At 45.8% G+C, this 22,374-nt stretch overlaps 1 protein-coding gene across 1 annotated transcript; it reads right to left on the bottom strand.

The window, feature by feature from the left end:
- Positions 1-12,997: 12,997 nt before the first annotated feature.
- Positions 12,998-20,923, bottom strand: LOC139440618 (histone-lysine N-methyltransferase PRDM9-like). Its single transcript, XM_071220445.1, has 9 exons — positions 20,770-20,923; positions 20,265-20,366; positions 19,772-20,043; positions 19,284-19,351; positions 18,010-18,203; positions 16,013-16,476; positions 15,634-15,844; positions 13,323-13,355; positions 12,998-13,140 (listed from the first exon to the last, which is right to left on the bottom strand). Exons 1-9 carry the CDS (start codon positions 20,921-20,923, stop codon positions 12,998-13,000), a joined length of 1,641 nt encoding a protein of 546 aa, XP_071076546.1.
- Between the last annotated feature and the right edge of the window lie 1,451 nt (positions 20,924-22,374).

Genomic DNA, 22,374 nt, shown 5'->3' with positions numbered 1-22,374 from the left:
GAAAGGGCACTCTCAGGAGTTCACATTTACTATCATACCTGTGAATGGACAAAGGATCATGGCAGAGTGACCAGCTAGCACCAGAAAGGAAACACGTCATGGGGATCAAGCTGGCTGAGGCCACTCAGGTCTCAGTCTTGGTATAGAGAGTAAGAATGGAGGTAGGATAGATGCCATGAGGATGGAAACGCAGTGCCTATGATATATCCTGAGACACTAGGGACTTTTCTGGGAGAAATGAGACATTTGTGCATTCTTCAACCACAGAGTGTTGCTTCTGTGCTTTACGATTCTGTGGTGCAAATTTTTGGAAAATAAATATCAGTGGGGAATCTCCTCAGAGATTACTTCATATCCAAGGCATAGAGAATGGCAGTTTGGTTGGAGATGTATGGCAGTCAGCTGTGCAAGAACTATGATTGAAAAAATATTCACTCAGTAGAGGGCTTTCTATTGTATGTGAAAAGGGCTAACACGGAATGAAATCAAGTAGGGATACATGGTGAGAGGCTCAAGTGGGGACGTGTTTGTATTGTATGATTTTGGAAAACAGAAACCTCGGCCTTGAGGCTGGTGGTTTCTCTCTTTAACATGACTTAGAGATACATATATTTGGGAAACATCAGTGCAATTCCATCCATAGAGATTGTCAAATGGCCATTGATGCTCCTTGGATGTTGCTAGTCTGGGAACTTGGTAGAGAAGGAAATTATGTTGAGCTTTCCCCATATCTAAAGATGATGCAGTGCATGGAAATGAAAAGGGAAATAGACTGTGAAGGAATCCCTTGTGGGACCCGGAGCTTGCATTGTCACCACAATGAGAAGGATACATAGGGCCATTCCTATCCAGAGACAAAGCATATGGCTCTGGCAGCCTTTTCGGCATCCTCTCTGACCATAGGTTCCTCTTTCAGCACGGCCAGAACCAGAGACGCATCCATGTCCCTCCTGCTGTCTGGCCTTTTGCACGCAGAATTCGCTAACCCTAACCCGAACCCGAACCCTAACCCTAGTGCTGCATAGGAGGCCTGGGGTTGGGGCCATGACTCTGTGTAGGCCACTGCCCCAAACCATGGAGAGTGGGCCACCTCCTGTCCTCTCCAACACCCAGGAAGGTGGTATTGAGCATATCCTATGGAAAAGACCCTTGCCAAGCCCTTGCTGTGGACTGAGTTCAGGGACAGCACCTGGCTGAATTCTGTGCACCTCAACTGCATACAGCATTTACGAAGCCTCTGACAGAGCAGCTTCTGTAGGGCACCTGCCTTGTATCAGTGCCCCAATGGAGTTTACTATTCCACTGACACCACCTCAGAGCTCTTAACTGTTGTCTGGTTAAACACCTGTTTGTTAGTTGAAGTCCTATGGGAAAATAAACATAACAAGAGCACAGGAGATATGAACAACCTTGGTGATTCCTGGTCACCCATTCCCAAATGATGTCCACATAGGCCAGGTGCACAGAATCCCCCTGGGCAGCAGTGCGGGAGGCCAGAGAACTCACAGTTAGAACAGGGTAAACATCTATCTCTCTGTAAGCAAGGGTTCTGACAGAGCTCTGAACTCAAGATGTTCTTAGGAACAGAAATGACCTGAATACAAAGAGAAGACAAAAACAGCGAGTGAAGGATGCTGTCATATCCTTTCCTGCATGAGGAAGACCTAAGCACGATGGCCCCTGTTTTTGCTTTGGTGGGTTGACAAAAGAGGGACACCCAAACCCCATGACCTGGAATAGTGACCTTTGTGTGCCTCTCCTGGTGCCAGGCTTGTGAAGAGTGCATATGTAAACACTGTAGATTTCCATCCCAGTGAGCTTGGCAACCCGGTCACCAACATGGTGACCTGCAGAAATGGCTTGATTTCCTGCACCATGACCTTCCATTATCAACCCCAGATTCTGAGACCTCTTGAGGGCACTCATTGGAAGGCATGATGTGTGGAAAAAGCTACAAAATCAAAAATAATTAGGATAGGGTACTGTGGTCAATGTCCATGATCCTGCCTAAGAACCACCACTCAGTGTCCCATGCCAGCTCTCCTCCCCAGAAATCCTGGATCCCTGTACCTAACACCATCTCCATGATTTCAAAACTCCTTCCACAGGAGCAGAAGGCTGAGAGGACATTGACATCCTGCAGTCGTGACCTTGGGGTGTTCATTTTCTCCACAAATTCAGGAAACTGGACAGCTTTCATGAGCCCTAAGAATATTAATCACACTGCACATTCACATTTGTATGAAAACTAGGCAAAATTGTGCTATCCAGACACTTCCTGAAACACCATTCTTGCCCAACAAGAGGGGTTAGTTGAAGCAGAGCCCTCCCAGGGGGAGGGGTGTGGGACACAACATAAATGGGGAAACAGACTTTGGAGGGAGAGAGTTGTTGACAAACGGAGGTGGTGTTCTTTACTGTCAATAAAGAAAAAATGGTGCAGTTGTGCCCACGTGTGTAATGAACAGAAAGCTCCAATTCAGACTGTAAATTGATGTCCTTCTGGATCAGGAAATGCGCTCCCTTTTTTTCTCTAAGTCACTATTTTCTTTAAAAAAAAAAAACCCGAAGTACCGAAGATGGCGGCAACATAGGTGGGAGCGGAGTCCACTTCTCCTCAACGCCAGGGAAATACCTAGCTGATCTGAGGAGCAGAGCGAACAGCCAACAGTATTCCAGCATATACGAAGATCAGAGACCAAAGATAGAGGACACTGAAAGATCTGACGGTAAGAAGAGTGCTGAAGGACAATAAGGTCCACGGGACCCAGGACCGCGCGGTACAAGGGCGGCAGAGGCGCCAGCCCTGGCGCAGGGGCTCCTGCAGGAGTCTTGGGAGAGGGCCAGTTTGCGCTGTGAGCAGCCAGGTGCTTGATTAGACCAGGGGGGCTTGAAAAGGAGGAATTTCTCAAAAAGAAAAAGAAAATAGAGACACTCAGGGGCTAATTAGAGAACTCTCGGTAGTAGCCGAGGCCCCTGGCGCCGCTCCCCCTCCACCCCTGGACTGCTACGCTCACCTGAGGTCCGGTCGCGCGCGCGAGCAGATTAGCGAACGGGACCCACACTTGAAACCCCGGAGGGGCGCCCACACCTGAAACCTCCGAGATAATTTGGAGCAGAGACTAGCTGCTCCACCCACAGGCCCAAAACCTCGGAACCCAGTGCCGCGTGATTCAGTCCCAGGGCAGCCCCGCCCGCCCGAGAGACTCAAGCCCCGGGCAGCTGGATCGGGCCCCCAAGCACAGAGCCTGTGGCTCAGCGGGCTGCGCGCGCTCACCAAGCACAGGGCCGGCTGGGTGCCTGTTTTCCAAATACAAAGCTGCTGGCGAGTGTCCTAACCCCAAGGCGGCTGAATCCGCCACCTGAGCGCCAGCGTTCCAAGCCCTGGCGGCTCGATTGGTCCGCCGGCTGCGCGCTCAGGGCACAAAATAACGTCACAGACCCAAAGCAGCTGGATTCCCCTGCTGCGCACGCACGCGTCACAAGCCAAAGCGGCTGGATTGGCTGATCAACAGACTGATTGACTGCCAGTGACCACACCTACAAAACAGCGAAGAGTGTGACCCAGGAAGAGAGAAAAGTGAAACTAATCCTTCCAACCACCCCCTCCAGTTGCACAGACAGGACTCCAGCAGAAATAACCTGACCGGTTTAAAGCCAACAGAAGATTTTTTTTTTTTTATCCTTTTTCTTTTTTTTCCTTTCCCCCTGAATTCCTTCTTCCTCTCTCTTTTTTTCTTTTTTTTCATTCCTTCTTCCTCCCATCCTTTACCATTTTTATGTCTTCTTCCTGCCTTCTTTTATCTATTTCTATGTTTTAATTTTTGCTAAAATTCCTTCTTATCTTGCCTCCGATCTTTCTTTATTCCTTCTTCCCTCCTTCCTTCCTTTCCTCCTTCCCTATTTCCTTTTTCCCTCCTTCCCATCTTTGTTTTGGTTTGTTTTGTGTGTGTGTGTGGTTTTTTTTTTTTTCTTTTCTTTTGCCCCCCCTTTCTCTTTTTCCCACAGGTGAGACAACAAAACCTGGAGTGCTGAAAAGACTAGAGTTAGACCGTGTTAAACACATAAACGTCAGCTCAAGACCAGTGAGCACAGGAGAGTAAGGAGACAGCACCACCGAATCCCATTGGCATTCTACCATAGAAGTTCATATCATAAATCCAGGGAGTCAGAACAAAGCAATTTAAGACGCAGAGGCAACAAGAAGAGCCTCACAAACAATGGGAAGACAAAGAAACAATTCCCAAATGAAAGGAAAGGAGGAAGCCTCAGAAAGAATACTAACCGAAAAAGAGGCAAGTCAACTATCAGATACTGAGTTCAAAGCAATGGTCATCAGGAAGCTCACTGAGCTCTCTGAGCTCAAAGAGAACTACCAGAAACTACAAGGAAACTACAATGAACTCACTGCAAACTATATCAACATGAAAAAGGAAATAGAAAATATCAACAAGAGCCAAGAGGAAATGAAGAATACAATTTCTGAATTGAAGAACACAGTAGAAGGAATTAAAAGCAGACTTGACGAAGCAGAGGATCGGATCAGCGAGCTGGAGGACAAAGTAGAAAAAAACACCCAGAAGGAGCAAGAAAAGGAAAAGAGGCTCAGAAAGAATGAAGAGGCAATAAGGGAAATGCAGGACAACATGAAACGTAACAATATCCGTATAATAGGAATACCAGAAGGAGAAGAAGAAGAGCAAGGGATAGAAAACCTGTTTGAAAAAGTAATGATGGAAAATTTCCCTAATCTGAGAAGAGAAAAAGTCACCCAAATCCAGGAATCACAGAGAGTCCCAAACAAGAGGAACCCAAAGAGACCCACTGCAAGACACATCATAATTAAAATGGCAAATTTCCAAGACAAAGAGAGGATCTTAAAGGCAGCAAGGGAGAAAAAGGAAGTAACATACAAGGGAGCCCCAATAAGGTTAGCAACTGACTTCTCAATGGAAACGCTCCAAGCCAGAAGAGAATGGCAAAAAATATTCCAAGTACTGAGAACCAGAGGCCTGCAACCAAGACTACTTTACCCAGCAAGGCTCTCAATCAAGATAGAAGACCAAATAAAGAGTTTCCCAGACAAAAGAAGTCTAAAAGAATACAGCTCCACCAAACCAGCTCTGCAAGAGATGCTAAAGGGACTGCTTTAAGGAAAGGAAGGAAAAGAGAAAGACAGAGGAACACAGGTAGGAAATAATGGCAATGAATAACTACCTATCGATAATAACCTTAAACGTAAATGGATTAAATGCTCCAATCAAAAGACATAGAACAGCTGAATGGATAAGAAAACATGACCCACACATATGCTGCCTACAAGAAACCCATCTCAGGACAAAAGACTTACACAGACTGAAAGTGAAGGGCTGGAAACAAATCTTCCAAGCAAATGGACAGGAAAAAAAAGCAGGGGTAGCAATACTCATATCTGACAAAATAGACTTCCAAAGAAGGGCCATAAAGAGAGACCCAGAAGGTCACTTCATAATACTCAAAGGAAGAATCCACCAAGAAGACATAAACATTGTAAATATATATGCACCCAACATAGGAGCACCCAAATACATAAAGAAAATCTTGGAGGATTTCAAGAAAGATATTGACAGCAACACAATTATAGTAGGGGATTTTAACACCCCACTATCAAAAATGGACAGGTCTTCCAAACAAAAGATCAACAAAGATATTGTGTCACTTAACAATACCTTAGAGGAAATGGACTTAACTGATATATACAGAGCTTTTCATCCCAAAGAAGCAAAATACACATTCTTTTCAAGTGTCCATGGAACTTTTTCAAAGATAGACCACATGATAGGACACAAAGCAAGCCTCAACAAATTCAAGAAAATTGAAATCATATCAAGCATCTTCTCTGACCACAAGGGTCTGAAACTAGAAACCAACCCCAAGGGTAAAAACCCAAAACACTCAAAAGCATGGAGACTGAATAGCATGCTATTAAACAATGAATGGGTCAAGAATGAGATTAGGGAAGAAATCAAAAACTTCCTGGAAACAAATGAAAACGAACTCACAACAACCCAAAACCTATGGGACACAGCAAAGGCAGTCCTGAGAGGGAAGTTCATAGCAATACAGGCCTACCTTAAGAAGTTAGAAACAGTTCACACAAACAACCTAACCCTACGCCTACAAGAACTGGAGGAACAACAACAAAGACAGCCCAGAGCAAGCAGAAGGAAGGAAATAACCAAGATCAGAGCAGAACTAAATGACATAGAGACTAAAAGCACAATTGTAAGGATCAATGAATCCAGGAGCTGGTTCTTTGAAAAGATAAACAAAATCGACAAGCCTTTAAGTAGGCTCATCAAGAAAAAAAGAGAGAGGATCCAAATAAACAGAATTAGAAATGAAAGTGGAGAGATTACAACTGATACCACAGAAATACAAAGGATCGTAAGAAATTACTATGAAGACCTGTATGCTAAGAAATTTGAAAACCTAGATGAAATGGACACATTCCTAGAAAAATATAATCTTCCAAAACTGAATGAAGAAGAAGTAGAAATCCTGAACAGACCAATATCAGCAAAGGAAATTGAAGAAGTCATCAAGAAACTCCCATCACACAAAAGCCCTGGACCAGATGGTTTCACAGGAGATTTCTACAAAGCATTTAAGGAAGAACTAACCCCTATCCTTCACAGACTATTCGAAAAAATCCAAACTGATGGAAGACTCCCAAACTCTTTTTATGAAGCCAACATCATCCTAATCCCAAAACCAGATAAAGACACAACGAAGAAAGAAAACTTCAGGCCAATATCGCTGATGAACATAGACGCTAAAATTCTCAACAAAATATTAGCAAACCGCATCCAGCAATATATTAAAAAGATCATCCAACATGACCAAGTGGGATTCATCCCAGGGATGCAAGGATGGTACAATATTCGCAAATCAATAAACATAATACATCACATCAACAACAGCAAAGACAAAAATCACATGATCATATCAATAGATGCGGAAAAAGCATTTGATAAGATACAGCACCCATTTCTGATAAAAACACTCAGCAAAGTGGGAATAAAGGGAGCAGTCCTCAACATAATTAAGGCCATATATGAGAGACCTACAGCCAACATCACACTCAATGGACAAAAACTTAGAGCTTTCCCACTAAGATCAGGAACTAGACAAGGATGCCCTCTCTCACCACTCCTATTCAACATAGTATTGGAAGTCCTAGCCACAGCAATCAGACAAGAAAAAGCAATAAAAGGCATCCAAATTGGAAAGGAGGAAATGAAACTGTCACTGTTTGCGGACGACATGATAGTGTACATGGAAAACCCTATAGACTCCACTCAAAAACTACTCGACCTAATAAATGAATTTGGCAAAACAGCTGGATACAGAGTCAATACTCAGAAATCAAAGGCATTCCTGTACACCAGCAACGAAACTGCAGAAACAGAAATCAGGAAAAAAATCCCATTCGATATAGCAACAAGAAAAATAAAGTACCTAGGAATAAACCTAACCAAGGAGGTAAAAGACCTGTACTCAGAAAACTACACAACACTGAAGAAAGAAATTAAGGAAGATACAAACAAATGGAAGCATGTACCATGTTCATGGATTGGAAGAATCAACATTATCAAAATGGCCATACTACCCAAAGCAATTTATAGATTCAATGCAATCCCTATTAGAGTACCCATGACATATTTCACAGATATAGAACAAACATTGCAGAAATTCATATGGAACCATAAACGACCTCGAATAGCTGCAGCAATTTTGAGAAAGAAAAACAAAGCAGGAGGGATCACAATACCTGATATCAAACTGTATTACAAGGCCACTGTAATCAAAACAGCCTGGTACTGGCATAAAAACAGGCACATAGACCAATGGAACAGAATAGAGAGCCCAGAAATAAACTCAAGTCTATACGATCAATTAATATTTGACAAAGGAGGCAGGAGCATAAAATGGAGCAAAAACAGCCTCTTCAACAGATGGTGTTGGGAGATCTGGACAGCTACGTGCAAAAAAATGAAACTCGATCACCAACTTACGCCATACACGAAAATAAACTCAAGATGGATAAAAGACTTAAATATAAGCCGTAACACCATAAAAGTCCTTGAGGAAAACATTGGCAGGAAAATCTCAGACATTCCACGCAGCAACATCCTCACAGACACATCCCCTAAAGCAAGGGACATAAAGGAAAGAATAAACAAATGGGACCTCATCAGAATAAAAAGCTTCTGCATGGCTAAAGAAAACAGCACCAAATTACAAAGAGTACCAACAGTATGGGAAAACATATTTGCCAACGATACCTCAGACAAGGGCCTGATCTCCAAAATATATAAAGAACTCACTCGACTCCACTCCAGGAAGACAAACAACCCAATTAAAAAATGGGCAAAGGACTTGAACAGACACTTCTCCAAGGAAGACATACAGAGGGCCCAGAGACATATGAAAAGATGCTCAGCATCACTAGCCATCAGAGACATGCAAATTAAAACCACAATGAGGTATCATCTCACACCAGTCAGAATGGCCAACATAAACAAATCCACAAACAAATGTTGGAGAGGATGTGGAGAAAAGGGAACCCTCGTGCAGTGTTGGTGGGAATGCAGACTGGTGAGGCCACTGTGGAAAACAATATGGAATTTCCTCAGAAAACTAAAAATGGAACTGCCCTTTGACCCAGTAATTCCGCTGCTGGGATTATACCCTAAGAACACTGAAACACCAATCCAAAAGAATCTGTGCACCCCAATGTTCATAGCAGCACAATTTACAATAGCCAAGTACTGGAAGCAACCGAAGTGCCCATCAGCAAACGAGTGGATCCAAAAACTATGGTATATTTACACAATGGAATTCTACGCAGCAGAGAGAAAGAAGGAGCTTATACCCTTTGCAACAGCATGGATGAAACTGGAGAGCATTATGCTAAGTGAAATAAGCCAGGAAGTGAGGGACAAGTACCATATGATCTCACCTTTAACTGGAACATAAGCAATAGAAGAAAAAAGCAAACAAAATATAACCAGAGACATTGAAGTTAAGAACAATCTAACAATAGCCAGGGCGGGGGTGGGGGGTGGGGGCGGGGATAGTGGGAAGAGGGTATTACAGGAACTACTATAAAGGACACATGGACAAAACCAAGGGGGAGGGTGGAGAGGGGGGAGGGAGGTGGGTTCACCTGGGGTGGGGTAGAGGGATGGGGAGAAAAGGCATACAACTGTAATTGCATAACAATAAAAAAAAAAAAAAAAAAAAAAAACCCTGAATATTATCAGAAAAAAAAAATCTAATCATTCAGGTGTTTGAGAAGAGAGAAGATGATGGCATCTTACCTGTTTTTGAGAATATTGCAGTTGCTGGGATAGTAGATGTTTGAGAAGGAGACACTCTGTCAAACAGCTGGAGCTTGCCGAGCAGGGCAGACACTGGCATATTCCAGGTGTTTGATATAACTGAACAGCCAGGCTACTCCAGCTATGTGACAGCATTACAGGTGCTGGTATGCTGCAGAAGTCTGAGAACTTTACAGATGCTGGAAGAGTACAGGTGAGTGAGAGCACAGCAGATGCCGTGGTAGTCCAGGTGCATGAGAAGAACACTGGAGATGCTGAGGAGGTCCCTGTTTTGGAGAAAACCGCAGGTGCTGAGAACAAGTACTGGTGTGTGAGAACAATGAAGATGCTGGGGTAGTCCGAGTGTTTCAGAACACTGAAAAATCTGGCATAGGCCAGGTGATTGAGAACACTGAAGATGCTGAGGAATTCCAGATGTTGAAAAATATTGCTAGGGTTGGGATCATCCACATGTTTGAGATCCGCTTGATGCAGGGATATGCTAGGTATCTAGGCACTATTGCCAACTCTGGAAGAAATGAGGTGCCCGAGAAGGCAGAAGATGCTGTGAAAAGTGCAGGTGTATTTGGAGGATACAGATAGCGGTGCAGTTCATGTTTACAAGAACTCAGAAGGTGCTGGAATATTGTGAGTGTTTTTGGAGTATCATAGAGGGAGGAAGAGGGCAGGTGTTGGGAGCAAAGTGAAACTAGGATACTCCTGGGTTTTGAAAACACTGCAGAAGCTGGAATAGTCCAGGTGTTTTGGTTCCTGGAAAGTTGAAGATGTCCAAGCATCTGTGAACTTCAGTCATGCTACCTCTGGTCCAGGTGCATGGGAAAACTGCAGATGCAGCGACATCCTTGGTGTTTGAGATCATTGCAGGCGCTGAGTTAGTCTTCATTTTCAGCACTTGGCATACGTTGGGAAGAGTCCAGGTCTTGAGAAACACTGCGGATGCTGGGAGAGTCTAAGCATCTGAGAACACTGAAGGTGGTGAAATATTGCAGGTGTTTGCACATGTTACAGGCTCAGAGAGGATTCAGGTGTTTGAGAAGAAAAAGTCGCAGAAGTCCTCCAGGTGATTGAGAACACTGCTGAGGCTGAAATACAGCAGGTGTTTGAGAACCCCGAAGATGCCAGGAATATTTTGTGTGTTTGAGTTCCTTTAAGATGCTGGATTGCCCCGGTGTTTGACAACTTTGAGACCCTGTAGAGTCCATGATTTTGAGACTTTGCAGGCACTGGGAATTTTCCAAGAGTTTGAGAACACTGTGGACCCAGTGTAGTCTATGTGTTTGACAACATTGGATAGGGTGTGAGTGCCAAGGTGTTTGAGAACATTGCACACTCTGAGATAGCAGAGACACTGCCAACACTGCTATGATTGGATGTTTCAGATCTTGCACATGCTGAGATGCGCTCGTGTTTCGGAAACACTGAAGGTGCTGGGATCCTCCACAGCTGAGAACACTGCAGATGCTGATTTAGCACAGGTATTGGAGAACATAGCAGAGGCTGAAGTAGCCCCTGTGTTTTAAAGCTCTGTCGAAGCTGGGATAGTCCAGGTGTTTGAAACACTGCAGTCGCAGCAATTGCCCAGCTGTTTGCCAACACTGAAGATGCTGAATCATCCAGGTGTTTGAGAACACTGCCAACAAGGGGACGGTACCCGAGATTTGAGAGAAAGAGCACAGGGATAATCCAGTTGCTGGAAGAAACTGTAAATGCTGTACTATTCGATGTGATGAGGGGGCAATTGTGTTCGTAGTGATTGTCCAGACTTTGAACATGAAGACATTGGGATAGTCTTGGTGTTTTCGATGCGGAAGTCCTGGCATAGTCACGTAGTTGTAGAATATTGCCGACGCTGGATTGTTTTAGGAGTTGAGAACATTGCAGGAGATGTGAATAATCACAGAGTTTGAGGTAGGTGCTGGATAGTCCAGTGTTTCAAGCACTGAAGATGCTGAGATCCACCTGTGTTTAATAAGATCACAGTCTCGGTGATGGCTTAGGTGTTTGGGCTGCCGAGCGGGCTGGATTTGTCCAGGTGATTGAGGCCACTGAAGATGAGGGAATAGCCCAGGTGTCTGAGGACAGGGCAGATGCTGGAACAGCCAGGTATTTGAGAACATTGCTACACTGAGAGAGACCTGATATCTGAGCAGAAGAAGATGCTGGGACACTGCCTCTGTTTCAAAGCAGTGCAAATGCTGGCAGACTTTAGAGTTTTAGAATCTAAACCTGTGTGGAAGAATCCAAGTGTTTTCTCAAACATTTCTGATGCTGGATAAAACCGTGGTGTTTTTGAAACATACAGGCCTTGACAAGGCTCAAGTGTTTGAGAAACCAGAAAAGGCTTGACTATTGCAGGTGTAGCGGAATATTGCCGATGCTGGAAGAGTAAAGATGATTGAGAACAAAAAGATGCTTATTCACCAGTTGCTAGGGAACATGGCAGACACTTGGGTATGCCTGGTGTTCGAACACTGAAGATACTGGTGACTACCCAAGTGTTTGTTTGAGATCATTGAAGATGCTGTGATGTACTGGTGTAAGCAAACAGTGAAGACACAGAGAAACTACGGCTGTTGAGCACTTTACAGATGCTGGTGCACTCCAGAAGTTTGAGAGGTTTCCAGACGCTGGAATAGACCAGGCAAGTGAGAACACTGCAGGTGTTGTAATAGTCCAGGTCTGTGAAAACCCAGAAGATGCTGGGAATTTATTAGGGGTCCTGGACTGTGGTCACAAGTTGTCCTTGAAAATCAGTTGACGACCCCCTCAGATTTCCTTTCAACTCCTGTGTTGCAGTAAAGCTTAGGGTGTGCAGACAAGGGCATTTCCCAAGGGCCAAGTACATTGTTAGCCAGAGGACTAATGGGCTCTGGCTAACCTGAAGCTTCTCCTCCTCAAGGTGACCCAAGATCATTCTAAATGCTTGGTCCTGGAAGGACCAGCGGTGCTACTTTCAGTGACTCCTGAGAAAGAGTAGGATACCTGATACATTGCTGGCCTGACGTGGCTCTACAGCACGTCTCCATTTCTCACAAGGTCAAATACCGGTATGAGGACTGTCAGGTGATTTGCCTGTGCACCCCTTGGCTACATGGCAGCCCGGTCCTACATATATGTCAGTGGAGTCTTCCCACCAGTATGCCTGGAAGGCTCCCTGTCCTTTATGAACATCCACAGTGAGCTACACTGATCTTTGACAACTTGTGTGTTCCTCTTCTGAAGACTCCTCAGTAGACGTCTGTGCATGTGAGCTGTATTTTTTTGTGGTTGTGATGATCAGGCTGTAGGGCCTGGCAGGTCTGGGTGGGCTGATAAGCCTTGCGCAGTGACTCGTGCTGTGTGTTAATCTCCTTGGTGCCTGCGGAAAGTGTGGCCATACGTGTTTAACTAGACATTGTGGGGCAAGAGCAATGTTATGAAAAAGGCCATAACCCCAAAGAGAATAAGCCCCAACAGGTTCACAAGAAAGATGCCAAGTGATTGCTCTCATTGGCTGGTGTGTGTCCTGATTTCCTGGAGTCTGCTTCCATTGGCTGGTGTCTGGGCCCACGAGCCGGGACAAATGTACACTGAGTACACCACACAGTGACATCTCCCCTCTCTTGTTGGTTTCAACCAGAGAGTACACTGATGGTGACCAGGTGTTGATGAACATCTTGTTGTGCCGAGGCACCAGTGATGTGAGCCGTGGTCACATTGTAGGTGTTCTCATCGCTGGCTGTGTCCATTGCTGTGACTTGAATCCTGGTGGTACCTGAAGACGTGGAGGGGACAGGAATAGATGTCAACAAGCAGCATGGCAATGCAAATTAGCAGGGAAATCTGAAATGCAACATGTTCCCTTTTCCTATGGATGTTAGCACTACATATGAAGTGACATGAGCAGCAAAATCAATCCAAGAATTGTAACAATATCAACGTTATTTGTTTACTCACCTAGAAACAGGGCTTCTTCTGACACGGCTGTAGCTGTGGGGACACAGTCCCTCATGAACATGAAACTGCCAGGGGCATGAGAGAAGGGGATGTGGCCATCGGACGTCTCACATCTCTGCCTCTCCATATGCTCCCAGGCTTTCTGTCCTTCTTTCCCTAACAACGTCAGGGGCGTCCTGCCTGGTACTGTCCTTGTGTCAGAAGCTGGGGCTGAGCACATAAGCCAGGGAAGAGAGCTGGGTGGGGGCAGTGCTTCCTGGTGCCTCAAACCAAGACTCAAGCCAGCTGGTGTCACAGGGATAGGCGAGTGTCCTCAGCTGCCTGTCACAAGACAAAAGACTTGGAATCCCGCATGTATCAGGCTCACTGATTCCATGGAGCATCCTTCTTCCACCTGAGGAATATGGGTCCAGCTGCTGACAGGTGTGTGATAGGGGAACGTAAACACCCAGCTCCATGCACTAGGTTATTTGAACCACGCCAACTATGCAAGCAAGGCTGAAACACAAGAGCCTGATTATGATTCAGTTAGGGATCCCAACACAACTTTCACAACACAGGTCAGCCGTGCTGTGAAGGTGGGTCTGCACAAGGGCAGGAGTGACAGGAGGAGGGTTTGGGGAACATCTTGGGGGCTGGCAGCCAAGCTAGGAATGTGTTTTGTGGAAGTAGGGAGAGGGAACACATTTCTACACATCTTGAATCACTCGGCTGGTTAGGAGAGTTTCAGGGCCAGTAGTGATGGAAGGGGTGGTTTACGCAGCCTATTGTATTTCAGTTCTGGCCCCTCTGCCAGCGTTATACCAGGACTCTGCCCTTCTGCCATGGCCCATGCCGAAGGCACAGTACTATGAAAATTTGGGGGTTCTCTCATGGGGACTGCCCAGGGAAGGAAAGAAACTCAAGACACACAGCTTTCTTTAGAAATAGAAGGGGGAAAAGAGAGAGCAACAGTGGGTACCGCTTATGGAAATCTATGTTGTTTATATAGACACCCTTCACAAGCCTGGCCCCAGGGGAGGAACACAAAGGCCATCCTTCCCTCTCATGGAATTTGGGACAGTTCGGACAGAGGCTGTCCCCAGGCTCATTTCTCAGCCAGGGCTGGGCAAGGGGATTTTCCACAGGTTTTACTTACTACAATGTGCCTGTATCTTGTGAACAATAGGGGGCTGCCCAGGTTCAGTGGCACAGTGTGGTGACCTGCAGAGAGAGAAGTCTGCAAACTCATGCACCCTGCTCAGGGCAGCCGAATCTATGTGGAGAAACCAGTGATGTCTGCTCAATGACTGAATTTGGACCCAGCCCTCTCCCCCATCCATATCTTCCCTTTTCCAGCATTGAAGGCCAGGAAGCCTTGACCACTGAAAGCATTATAACCAGAGGCTTGTGACAGCTTCTGCCTCAATTTGAAGTGTCAAGGCAAAAGGCTGCTGTTGCCCTTGCCACGGCACCAAATAGAGAACTGGCACAGAATGGTTGAGAATCTTGCTTTGGCTCACACAGTTGGAGGGGGCATTTCTGACACTCAGACATGGTAAGGACTGAAGCACAGTGTGGATGCTGTGAATCACGATTTGCAGACACTGAAGGCAAGCAAGGAATGAAGCAGATCAGGTGCCCAGAGGCGGCCTGGCTGACGTCGAGGCACATGCGCGCGCACACACACACACACACACACACACACACACACACATCCCTCCCTGCCCTTCACCCCTGAGTCTCAGAGTTCTGAAGACACCAGGACAGGATGCAGGAGAAGCCAAGGGAAGCGTGGGGTGTGCCCAATAAGGAGCAAAAGCCCCAATACCCGGGACCCTAGGGAAGTCCCTTTCCCGGTGAGTCTGCCTCCATTCCCTTTCCCTGGGCAGTACCTAACTAGATTGACTCCACACTCAGGCCTTTGCAGGAGTTCAGTAGCAGTGGCTGACCATATGGGTTCTCTGTGGTCCTCCTGGAACTCTATATCTTCAGTGATAGGGAGAATGAGGTATCTGGGCTTCCAGTTAGTGTTGCAACAGAATTTATTAGAACACAGGATGGAAAAACCAGGAGTACATTGGTGTTGACATTCCCACAGTGACTGCAGAACTGTTTGTCTGTCACATCTCTTTTCATGGGTGCAGAGGGTTTCTTTAACAAGTGCCTTGTCTACTGATGACACTCTTGGGGAGAGTAAGGGGCCAAGTCACTTCAGCTGAACTCTGCTCAGAGCTGCGGTATGAAGTGTGTGGGCTACATTTGTATTATGGCACGTGAGGGACTACTCAATGCTAATCACGTATCGACCTCTATGAAAAATTGGGGCTACTTCTTGTAGAGTGTCTCTTCTGGTGTCTCATGAGATATGACTTCTGTGCAAAGCCTCGCCCACAGTCCCTACAAGTGTAGGGCTTCTCCACAGTGTGCGTCTTCTGGTGTAAGGTGAGACCTGACTTCGACGAGAAACAGTGCCTACACTGCATGCAAACATAGGGTTTTGACCCTGAGTGGGTCCTCTTGTGTTGCACCAGAACTGATTTCTCTGTGTATCCCATCCCACAGTCTTTGCAAACATAGGTTTCTTCCCTTGAATGAGTCCTCTGGAGGGTCATGACATCTGACATTCCTGCAAAGCCCTGTCCCCACTCCCTGCAAGCATTGGCCCTGTCCCCTGAGTGTGTATTCTGGTGTCTCTTCCACTGTGACCCATCACTGAAGCCTTGCCCACATCCTCCATACTTGCTAGTTACACTTCTAGGCACTCCTCCTCCCACAAATAATATTCCTGAATCCTCTTGATGCACTTTCTGCAGTATGTTCGGCTCTTCCTCCACGATTCTCCCACCCTCACTAGAGCTCCCCTTGGGTCCAGTGGGTGTTGTCAACAAGGCTCCTGAACGTCCCCCCTGTCTGATCCTTTTAAGCAAAGATTGGGCCCCCTTTTTGACCTCTTGACCTTCATCCTTGTCATTCCAGCTCTGCGTATCAGCATCTTGCTTCTGCTGACTGTGATCCCCTGAGCTGGGTTCCACTGATTGGAGGTGTTCTCTTGCAGATGTTCCCGGGCCAATCAGAGAGGGGTGACGGCGTTTCACATGTTGGCAGAGCAATTTCTTACTGGAGAAGGTCCGAGGGCAGGATGAACAGGGGTGCATCTCTGGTTTTGGTTGTACTGAAAGAGAAATTTGTGGTCAGCGCACATGCTGACAAGCCTGCCAGCATCACACACTTGTCTCCTGGACAGAAGGACAGCCCTACGAATCTATCTCATTGTGCTGACAATGAATGCAGCCTCTGTGTCCCACAAAGGATTCCTTCACAGTCTATTTTCCTTTTCATTCCCATGCACTGCCTCATCTTCAGGTATGCACAAAGCCCACATTAATTGTCTTTTCTACAAAGTTCCCAGACCAGGGACTTTCTAGCACCATCAGAGTCCGCTTGACAACCTCTATGGATGGAACTGCAGTGACCTTTCCCATATATATGTATTTTCTAGGTAGTGTTAAAGAGAGTAACTGGAGGCCCCAAGAGGAAGGGGCCTCCATTTTCTCTTTTCCAACATCATAAAAGAAAATTATGTCCTCCCGCAAACCTCTCACCAAGTGTCCACCCCTGATTTCATTCCCTGTGAGGCCAGTGCAAAAAAATAGTTATACTGATTTCTAAATATTCCTCCAAACATGCTTCTGACCCTGCTGACTCCCATACAGCTCCAACTGAACAGCCATACTCTGCCCCTTTGGAATGACGTAATCTCTGAGGGGGTCCACCACTGATATTTATTTTCCAAAAATTAGCGACACAGAATCTTAAAACAGAGATACCCCACTCTGCACTGGAAGACTGCACGATTGTCTCATCTCACTCAGAAAAATCCCTAGTGGCTGAGGTTATAGCATAGGCACTGCATTTTCCAGCTGCTAGGCATCCATCTGACTACCGTTCCTACTCTCTGTGTCCAGACTGAGACCTGAGTGGCCTCAGCCAGCTCGGTGCCCCACCTCACATCTTTCCTGCACTAACCGGCCCCACTGTTGCAATCCTTCGCCCACAGGTATCATGGTAAGTGTTATCTCCCGAGAGAGCCCTTTCCTGGCCATCTGCCACACCGCACCGCCCCCCAGCCGCCCGCACTCATAATGATATCTAGGCACTTGTCCTGCATTTGTTTTCTCCAAGCACTAATCTCTGTGTAATATTAGGCACATGCAAGCACGTGTACCCAGTTATCCGTCCTTCATCTGACAGCAGCTCAAGAGCCCTCCAGCACCTGTTTGGCTGTTATTAGCAATTCAACGCACAACTAAGTAAAATGATGATTCAGTGCATACAGATATGCACATTTCATTTAGATAGACAAAGGACATTAAAAAGAAACAGCAAAATATGTTCAGAAAAATTTCTTTGTTGTCAAAGCTGGTTCTAACCTTCTGCACAGGGCAAATAAGCCCTTCAGTGCTATAGGCATTGGCATATTTGTGCGTGCATCGTTTTAAAAATTGGAAGAAAATTACATATATAAATATTGTCCCTAAGGATGAAAGGTATATGGGCTGAACCCTTGATTGATGAAGCGTCTCACTGGAAAACTTACTCACTTTACAGAGGATTTCACTCTACTTCAGTATTGGTCCATGACAATTTCTAAGGACAGACCTCTATTTTTTTTTTTCCACTTTGAAGAAACACAGTGGTGCCCCACTTGTCCCAGGTGGAAGCTCTCTCTTCCACTTACCGACTCCGTTGATGCCCAGCTGCTGGGCATACTCGTCCCCATACCAGACCAGCAGCTCACAGCCTGGCCTGATGACCTGGCAGGTTCGGTAGAATATCTGCCTGTGATATTGAAAGGCCACCAGGTTCTGCTCTTCATCATGCCGGGCACAGTTCACATACCTGGGATTGAGGCAGATGAAGGGAAAGAAACCATAGCAGTGACCTGTCACAACCACGTGTGTCTCAACCTCATTGACACTTCAGGTCCTCAGGCTTCCCACTGAGACACAACACTCCCGGGTAACCTTCTGTTCAGTGCCTGAGCCTCTGTCAGAACGTCAGTTAGAATGCCTGTCTCCAAGACCTGCTTACAGTGCCCCTCCTCCCTGGTACCATTTTCCAAAGTCCAACTGCAGACTTAAGCTCCAGCCTGACTGGCCATGAAGTCCAGTGAGCTCTGCCTTCTCTAAACGCTAATCAAATTTTCTTTCACACCACAGAACGTGGAGCTTGATCTAGGCTCTGCTTCCACATTAGCTCACAACATTCGATTCCCAGCACAAGTTCATCTTCTCTTGACAGGCCTTTCTCCAATCTCCCCCACACCGTACCTGGGGTACTTTTCACTTGTCCCCACCAGGTTCCCATAGCAACTTGGATCTCTCTGTGTCTTAGTGAAAGAACACAGAATAATAACGGTCTACACTCTCTTCCCACAGTTAAAAGGGAGCCTCTGAGGAGAGAGGCCCATGAGCGTTCCTCCGCAGGCCTCAGAACACAGTTCTAGTTAGAACAAATGCTGGGATGCATTGGCACTGGGCACTCCTCAAAAATTTGGAACACTACACTTAAGTGTTTCTAAAAGCAATTGCTTCTTGCCTGTCTGCAATGAGTCCTCCATGACAATACAAGTTGTGTAATATGTTCAAACAATGAACTCATGTGTGTAACCTGGAACACAGTCAGTGTCAATAGAAGTGCAGTCCAGTGTCCCTGGGGATTCGTGGTTCCTGCAGGTTTTCCCTAGGGTCCAAACTTTGTCTGGCATAGGGATTTATAGTTTCAGGACATGCGCTTTTTTTTTTTTTTTTTACCTCCTTGTCTCTAAATACCTCTTGATTTGAAAGAGTACTGTGTAGAGAACAAAGAGGAACAGACGATTGGGGAAGAAAACTGAGGGAGGCATGATGACAGGGAAAGAAACATGGGCGGGTGGGGGATGAGAGTCCTCACTGGCACCCGGATACCTAAAGACCTTACCTCATCCAGTTGGAACAGGATTTGTCCTCTCCATCCACGTACTCACAGCAATTACTTCCTTTGGTGATCTGTAGGGTAGAAAAAGAAGTTAAAGATCTTTTTGTTTTTATCCTTTGGTGGGGAGGTAATGGTTCAAAGAGTTGTTTTACTCTACTGACACTAAGGCTCTTTCAGCCCGCCTGGGGATTCACCTGCCTCCTGTGACCACAAGATATTTTTCTTGCTTGTCATCTACACATCCAAGTCGGTCTGTCCAAGGAGGGCAGGAGCCCCAAAAGGGAGAAGCCTCTCCTTTGTGTCTGCACATCTTTGACCCTACTTCTGCTCTGACCCTTAAACAGGAGCCCCATGCTCATGCAAAATCCACCCAGTACACAGTGCTAGCCATATTATCCTCAGCCATGTGTAGCATGGGAGGCGAGGACCCACCAAGCCACAGAAGGGATGTGGGAAGCCAGAGAACAGGGTAAGAGGAAAACACTTCTCACCACCCAGGCGTATCCACTCCTGGATGCCTCTTCATCTTGTGTGACCTGGCCCTCAAAAGGGCCAAAGCAGAGACCCACCGGCAGATCAGATGCCTCATTCCACACTCCAAGCCCAGCGTGAGGGATGCCTGATGGTCCAATTCTCAAGCCAGGGGGCAGAGTGAGAGCTGAGCGATTGGGATGCCCCTTGTCCACTGCAGTGTCTTTTATAAATGTAGGGGGCCCATGCACAGGACAGCTGTCAATGAAGAAGTGCTGACACTTCTCACAATCTGCAGGTGAGAGGAGCAGGGATCAGGAAAGGTATAGGGCATGTCCTTGCCCATGAAGAGCTTCAGAGACAGCCCAGGAACTCACATCACAGAACCTCCATTCTCTACTCTGGGTGGAAGGGAATTCTCCACTGGGGGAAGGGAATGATTTATGGAACAAAAGACTACGTGAAATCACTATACCAAGACATGCCATGCTATTGTGTGAGAGGGTCACTTACAGAGGTAGTCATCATCCTGGGGCTCGCTGACCTCTTCGTACACATGGCCCCTTCCTTCTCGTAGGCCATACCTCTTCGTGTCAGTATCGTTTGTCCTCCGCTCTAAGTTGGAGAAGAGCAGGTGAGCAGGGTTGGTGGCATCTGTAGTGTTAGTCTCCCTGTGAACTAAAAACGCACAGTGTCCTCCCATCAAAATTTCCTCCTTCCTTCCTCATCGTCACAAATGCATTTATTGGACAATTGCATGTGTCCATTGTTTTGGATTTAACTTAATGCCTTCAAACAAGATATGAGCTATGTATTCTTAGTTTCACTTTACACATTAGCATTCAGGGGCTCAGAGAATTTAAAAGGTTTGGCCAGAGCTCCTGTGCCAACTTCAGTCTCAGCTCCATCCAGCATAAATCCAGGCCAATCTGTAGTGCACTCCACACAATGAGGCTATACTTATCAGCTGTTCTAGAGGACTTAGAGGAACTGTAGTGCCCAAATTACTTGCTCTTACCCAATTCTTTTCTGGAGTGCTCTGCAGAGATACTTGCTTCTCCAGGAGGGGTCACTGGTTTCTGGCCCTGCTCTGAGTCACATTTGGTCAGCAAAATTATTCTTCCGGACAATTTCTTGAACTTAGATTCATTACTAAACGGTGTCCTGGGCATTGCCTTTAATGTAAGAGTCACATACCAAAAGATCACATGCACTTATTTAATTCTTACCACATATTTTCCCATGTATGGCTTTAACTGCTACTTCAACAAGTCTTGGAAATGCCTGAGGAGGATGAATATTACAGGGAGGAAAGAGGGCCCATATGCATACCGAATTCAACTAGAACCCATGTCTTAAGGAAGTTTTCTTTTAAACTTCTCTATCCTAGTGAGAGTGAGGGATATGGGACAACGAGATATGGGACAACTCCTGGCAGAGTTGGCGGAGACACACATAGACAATAAAGGAAATGATGCCCATTCACTAATCTTTATAACTAGGGAAGAATACTTGTACTTGGATTAGTTGGACCCCAAGGTTCTATTTGAATAGAGTTGTACCACTGGTAATGAGTTGTCTTCAGTTTCATGATCTATAACATGCTAATTCATAGTTTTGTGGTGACCATGACATATACAGTTGACCACTGACATGCTTTGTGAGCACCTAAGACCTCACAGTCTGAATGTGAGATTATGGCCGTGCTATCAAGTTACCCCTCAGCTGACTTCATATTTCACACCTCAGGATAAATTATCTTCAGTGTTCATTGACCCAATCTAGTTTAAACTGTAATTGTGAAATCATCCATGCAGCAACTTTTCAGGGGGCCCTCAGGGCCATGAGACTTTCCAGATGAATCAGGTATGGACCGGCCTCTCAAAGAGCTCACAATGCAGAGGCCAGGCAGGCTTAACAAATGACTCCAAAGAGGAAAATGACTGGCCTAATTAGCACTCAGAGAAAGAAGCTGTTACTTCCTCCTACATGGATGCACATTGGAAGTCAGTTGTAGACGGATGAGTTTCCGTCGAGTAGTGTGTAAATCTGTATGAAGTCTACTGAGTTACTTGCAATCCTTAAGTCATTGAATTACTTGTTTTTCTATCATGGAACGTGATGCTGCCCAGGGATGGCAGCTGCTTTCCTTGCGTGGGACACTGTGATGCTGGGGAGCCTATATCCTCCATCATCTAGGACCACCCGCTGTACAAATAGCCTGTACATCAATAGTCTGCCCTCAGTCAGAGAAGAAAGAAAAGTTCTTTTCAGTAGAAGAAAAGAACTGTGGTTGAAATCGTCAATCTGATGAAAGATATAGTGGTATATGGATATGATGGTGTAAACATTGTAAAACTGTGACAGTCTTAATGAGTTTTGAAGCACTTTAGAGGAGGTATGGGTTGGAATGCACTAGCACTGACACAGTGATCTGATACATAAAACCAAACATTTCTGTGTGTCGGAAACTCTTGGCATGTTCCTACTCTTACCTGCATTTGTATCCATGGGAAAGATTTTTTTTTTTTTTTTTGTTAACACACTTTGGGAAATACTCACCCTCTGTCCCCTTCTGAAGGTCACCCCAGAACGTTTGACTACAAGATAATGAAAAATCAGT

Source organism: Desmodus rotundus, chromosome Y (genome assembly GCF_022682495.2).
Source record: "Desmodus rotundus isolate HL8 chromosome Y, HLdesRot8A.1, whole genome shotgun sequence".
Taxonomy (NCBI): domain Eukaryota; kingdom Metazoa; phylum Chordata; class Mammalia; order Chiroptera; family Phyllostomidae; genus Desmodus; species Desmodus rotundus.
The sequence above is the reverse complement of the archived record's forward strand: the minus strand, read 5'-3'. Positions and strand labels throughout refer to the sequence as shown.

Coding starts and splice junctions, on each gene's coding strand:
- LOC139440618 (XM_071220445.1), bottom strand. CDS start 20,923: ATGCCCAGGACACCGTTTAGTAATGAATCTAAGTTCAAGAAATTGTCC. Junction 20,044..20,264: donor CCAGGATGATGACTACCTCT/GTAAGTGACCCT, acceptor TCTCACCTGCAG/ATTGTGAGAAGTGTCAGCAC. Junction 16,477..18,009: donor AGAGCTTCCACCTGGGACAA/GTGGGGCACCAC, acceptor TTTCTCTTTCAG/TACAACCAAAACCAGAGATG.